This window comes from Procambarus clarkii, chromosome 13 (assembly GCF_040958095.1).
Source record: "Procambarus clarkii isolate CNS0578487 chromosome 13, FALCON_Pclarkii_2.0, whole genome shotgun sequence".
In the NCBI taxonomy this organism is placed as follows: Eukaryota; Metazoa; Arthropoda; class Malacostraca; order Decapoda; family Cambaridae; genus Procambarus; species Procambarus clarkii.
In genome coordinates, this window is record NC_091162.1 from 10392156 (window position 1) to 10397939 (window position 5784).

Here is a 5784-nt window from a genome sequence, read left to right on the forward strand (position 1 = left end):
TGCCCCCAGGCCCAACCTCGAGTCACCACCGCCAAGGAGAAGCATTCCCGTCGCCCCCCCACAGGACAGGGGCAGGAAGAGAAACACACGTCATAACGCCAGTGGACGCAGACGCACTTGATGCGTTCCTGGTGGGTTACCCCCTCCGGGACTATGTCGTGGGAGGCTTCTGGGGGGGTTTCCTACTCGGTTACGAGGGGGCGCGGACTCCCCTCTCCTTTCGTAACCCCCCAGCAACTACGGCCTTGCCACATATAGTGGGGCCTATGCTCGACAAGGAACTGAGCCTGGGGCGCATAGCGGGCCCCTTTGAGGTCCCCCCATTTGAGAACTTCAAGTGTTCTCCCATAGCCCTGAGAGAGAAGTCTACGCCGGGCAAATACAGGCTCCTGCACAACCTCAGCTACCCCTATACCTCGGAGAGCGTGAACGCCAATATCCCGCGGGAGACGACAAAAGTGACCTACCAGTCCATCAACGACGCGGTGGCCTTGGTGGTCAGACGCCCGCCGGGGGCACACTTGGCGAAGTGCGACATAGCAGAGGCATTCCGGATCGTCCCGGTCCACCCCAGCGACTACCACCTACTCGGCTTCGCCTACGGGGGGCGGTACTACTACGAGAAGATGCTCAGCAGGGGGGCGGCACCCTCCTGCAGGATCTTCGAGACGTTCTCCAGCGCTCTTCAATGGATCCTCGCAGAGAAGTTCGGCGTGCGGGATGTCGTGATGGTGCTGGACGACTTCCTCTTCGTGAGTTCTACCTACAACGAGTGCTTGCGGAGCCTGCGGGTGTTCACTGCCCTCTGCGAGCGCCTAGGCATTCCCTTGGCCCCCCACAAGACCGAGGGGCCCCTGCCCCTGCCTCACCTTCCTTGGACTTGAAATCGACGCCCGACGTATGGAGACAAGGCTGCCGGACGACAAGAGGATGAAGTACATGGCTGCAGTGGAAGACGCTCTAGGGGCCGAGAGCCTCCCCCTGCGGGACCTGCAGGGGATTATCGGCAAACTGCAATTTGCCACGACAGTCATACCGGAGGGACGGGCCTTCCTCCGACGACTCCACCCGCTCACACGAGGTGTCCAACGTCCCTCACGCCTCTGCCTGCTGGACACGGAGGCGAAGCTCGACTTGGGAGCCTGGCACACTTTCCTCGGCGCATTTAATGGGATAACAGTTTTTCCACCAGACGGTGGATGGGGGTGCGCCATGTCCCTCGCGATGTGTGCGGACGCTTCATCCAAGGGTTACGGACTCACGCTCGGAGCGACCTGGTTCAGGGGTACCTGGCCTACGGCCTGGAGCTGGCTCAACATTGCGCTCCTCGAACTTTACCCCTTCTACATGGGGATATCCATCTTTGCACCAGTGTTAGCAAACAAGAGGCTTGTGTGTAGGTCCGACAACGCTGCTGTGGTAAATGTGCTGCAATCTCTGTCCGCCAGGTGCCCCTTCCTCACGCAACTGGTCTGGCCACTGGCAATCCTCCTGCTCACCCATAATATCACGCTTCTTCCCGCACACCTCCCAGGCAAGTTAAACAGGGCTTGTGACGCTCTTTCACGGTTGCAGGTACTGCCGCCCTCGTTCCTGCGAGACGTAAGACTCGCCAAGAAGCCAACCGCCGTTCCGCAGCACCTTCTGCCCTGCAACTTCACCCTGAAACTGTAAGAACGCTGCTCGACTCCCTGCAGCCTGCGACATGGCGCACGTATCAACATAAGTGGGCGGAGTACGTGGTGTACGTATCGGCCGACAGGAGACGGGAATGTCCCTTCGAGGCCTCGTCCTCGACCCTGGCGAACTTCCTGCAGTCGCTGCTGTCTCAGGGCTTGGCTTTCCACTCTCTCAGCACTTACCTCGCGGTGATCGCCTTCATGTTCAAGCTGCATGGTAGGGAGGACCCTACTCGCCAGTTCCTAGTCACACAACTGCTTAAGGGAGCGCGCAACAAGGCTCATCGGATCCCCGCACGACGATTGCCCGTGACGCCTGCCTCTGGCCAGGGGAGGTGACCTATGCGGGGAAGGGGCAACTCACGCTACGCTTGGACCAGTTAACTTTATCACGGACGGGGATCGACATCCCGTTTGCCTCCTACAAGCACAGTGCAGGTCGTACCCCCACTTTAAACCTGAGTGCAAACCCCTACAGCAAGTACTGCCCAGTCCGGGCCATGGCGAACTACATAAGGCGACGGGGCATGGAACCAGGACCTATATTCCTAGACGAAACGGGCGCCCCGGTCACCAGACAAGATTTCACAAGGGTGCTCCGTGCTGCCATTCGGGCACTAGGACTGCCTCCAAACGATTATGCTCCTCACTCCTTCAGAATCGGCAGGGCCACGCAGATATCCAAGGATGGCCTTGCATCGGCAGCAATCAGAGCAGTCGGCAGGTGGAAAAGTGATGCATTCCACTCCTACGTCAGGCAAGACGTCATTCCACTACCTAGATAAGTTACTTCTGCCGCCAGTCGGCACCTCGCCCTTCGGGGGGTGGAGGATCGGCTGCGCTGGCCTGCGGAGTGGGAGTGCTGCGCCGGATCCCCAAGTCTAGGGCTGCCCGCAGCTACTTACCATATGTCAAGTGCTCACTTGTAGTGCAAGTTGGGGGTTGCAGACTTTACATGTAAACTAGGCACTAGCATATCATTACCACTGGAAATTTTTATCTATTCTTTTCTTTGCCCTCTGTGTATACAGAATATTTTATACATACTGTACTGGCTGTGCCATTCATTTATCTCTGGTGTTGTCTTTAATTATAGCATTAAGCTGATTGTGAGTACTGCAACATTGCTTCGGCTAACTGGCACTAGGCACTGTTAATGTGCTACGAATTAATTCCTTAGTTGCATCTTTGCAGTACTGGCATTCTACTCAGTCATGTTATACGACATCATTTATATTGTGGTACAGCAGTTGCTCTGTATACATTATTTAATAAATAAGGTTCCCCCATTCCGGCTTGTGTTTATATGTATATATATATATATATATATATATATATATATATATATATATATATATATATATATATATATATATATATATATATATATATATATATATATATGAGACACAACTCTCCTAAACACGAGAGTGAAGTATACAACTTTAGAACACTTTCCCACCAGGAGACTCGAACCCTAGCCAGCACAGAAGCCTTCCAGCAACTGGCATAACAGGTACGCCTTAACCCACTCCACCACCTGCTCAGACCCCTAAATGAGATGGTAATTTCGGAGTATTTATACACTCCAAAGACCACCACCTCCCAAGAGCACTAGAGCAAGTGAGGGGTCATTTTTACGTTTTTTCATCAAATCCCGGTTAATATGGGAGAACACTGTGTCTATGCATGAGGCACAACTCTCCTAAACACGAGAGTGAAGTATACAACTTTAGAACACTTTCCCACCAGGAGACTCGAACCCTAGCCAGCACAGAAGCCTTCCAGCAACTGGCATAACAGGTACGCCTTAACCCACTCCACCACCTGCTCAGACCCCTAAAAGAGATGGTAATATCGGAGTATTTATACACTCCAAAGACCACCACCTCCCAAGAGCACTAGAGCAAGTGAGGGGTCATTTTTACGTTTTTTCATCAAATCCCGGTTAATATGGGAGAACACTGTGTCTATGCATGAGGCACAACTCTCCTAAACACGAGAGTGAAGTATACAACTTTAGAACACTTTCCCACCAGGAGACTCGAACCCTAGCCAGCACAGAGGCCTTCCAGCAACTGGCATAACAGGTACGCCTTAACCCTCTCCACCACCTGCTCAGACCCCTAAAAGAGATGGTAATATCGGAGTATTTATACACTCCAAAGACCACCACCTCCCAAGAGCACTAGAGCAAGTGAGGGGTCATTTTTACGTTTTTTCATCAAGTCCCTGTTAATATGAGAGAACACTGTGTCTATGCTTGAGGCACAACTCTCCTAAACACGAGAGTGAAGTATATAACTTTAGAACATTTTCCCACCAGGAGACTCGAACCCTAGCCAGCACAGAAGCCTTCCAGCAACTGGCATAACAGGTACGCCTTAACCCACTCCACCACCTGCTCAGACCCCTAAAAGAGATGGTAATTTCGGAGTATTTATACACTCCAAAGACCACCACCTCCCAAGAGCACTAGAGCAAGTGAGGGGTCATTTTTACGTTTTTTCATCAAGTCCCTATATTAATATGGGAGAACACTGTCTATGCTTGAGGCAAAACTCTCCTAAACACGAGAGTGAAGTATACAACTTTAGAACACTTTCCCACCAGGAGACTCGAACCCTAGCCAGCACAGAAGCCTTCCAGCAACTGGCATAACAGGTACGCCTTAACCCGATGTTTTTATGATGGTAAAGTCCAAAGACTAATGTATTTAAGAATAATTCCCACCATAATAGGTGGTGAATTTATAATAGTATGTGGTAATGATATCCCGTTTTCTATAGACGGAAATTCCACTACAAGTTACATTTTCTATGGGTTAACTTGTTTATACAACACAGCAATATTCTCTGCCTGTATGATATTATTAAATGGTGTCGGATTTTCCGACAACAGGTTATAGGTGAAGCGACAGTGAATGCATGGTTATCTGTGTGGTATCACTGCATTTCACTAGTCTGTGAATGTGACCTTCACATACACCACACATATAGTTATTGTGTGTTATTATTATTGTGCATGTTATTGCCTGTCCCATTGACAGTGCCATTGTGATTTATTGCATATCATCATTACCGAGTATCCGGTTGGAACTCTTGTGATCCCTTTGCATACCGGCAGTTAGGTTGCAAAGGGATCCACACTCCCTCAGTAATGTGTCATCTAACACTCCTTCAGTAATGTGTCACCCCACACTCACTCAGTAATGTGTCACCCCACACTCACTCAGTAATGTGTCACCCCACACTCCCTCAGTAATGTGTCACCCCACACTCCCTCAGTAATGTGTCACCCCACACTCCCTCAGTAATGTGTCACCCCACACTCACTCAGTAATGTGTCACCCCACACTCACTCAGTAATGTGTCACCCCACACTCACTCAGTAATGTGTCACCCCACACTCACTCAGTAATGTGTCACCTCACACTCCCTCAGTAATGTGTCACTCACACTCCCTCAGTAATGTGTCACCCCACACTCCCTCAGTAATGTGTCACCCCACACTCACTCAGTAATGTGTCACCTCACACTCCCTCAGTAATGTGTCACTCACACTCCCTCAGTAATGTGTCACCCCACACTCACTCAGTAATGTGTCACCCCACACTCACTCAGTAATGTGTCACTCACACTCACTCAGTAATGTGTCACTCACACTCCCTCAGTAATGTGTCACCCCACACTCCCTCAGTAATGTGTCACCCCACACTCACTCAGTAATGTGTCACCTCACACTCCCTCAGTAATGTGTCACTCACACTCCCTCAGTAATGTGTCACCCCACACTCACTCAGTAATGTGTCACCCCACACTCACTCAGTAATGTGTCACTCACACTCCCTCAGTAATGTGTCACTCCACACTCACTCAGTAATGTGTCACCCCACACTCACTCAGTAATGTGTCACCCCACACTCCCTCAGTAATGTGTCACCCCACACTCACTCAGTAATGTGTCACCCCACACTCACTCAGTAATGTGTCACCCCACACTCTCTCAGTAATGTGTCACCCCACACTCCCTCAGTAATGTGTCACCCCACACTCCCTCAGTAATGTGTCACTCCACACTCTCTCAGTAATGTGTCACCCCACAC

At 50.8% G+C, this 5784-nt stretch overlaps 1 protein-coding gene across 1 annotated transcript; it reads left to right on the forward strand.

Moving 5' to 3' along the window:
- Positions 1-266: 266 nt before the first annotated feature.
- On the forward strand, positions 267-884 carry LOC138364332 (uncharacterized). Its single transcript, XM_069323936.1, has one exon. The coding sequence runs from the start codon at positions 267-269 to the stop codon at positions 882-884; it is 618 nt and encodes a 205-aa protein (XP_069180037.1).
- Positions 885-5784: the final 4900 nt, after the last annotated feature.

Excerpts from the sequence above, each read along its gene's own strand:
- LOC138364332 (XM_069323936.1), top strand. The coding sequence starts at position 267 with ATGCTCGACAAGGAACTGAGCCTGGGGCGCATAGCGGGCCCCTTTGAG.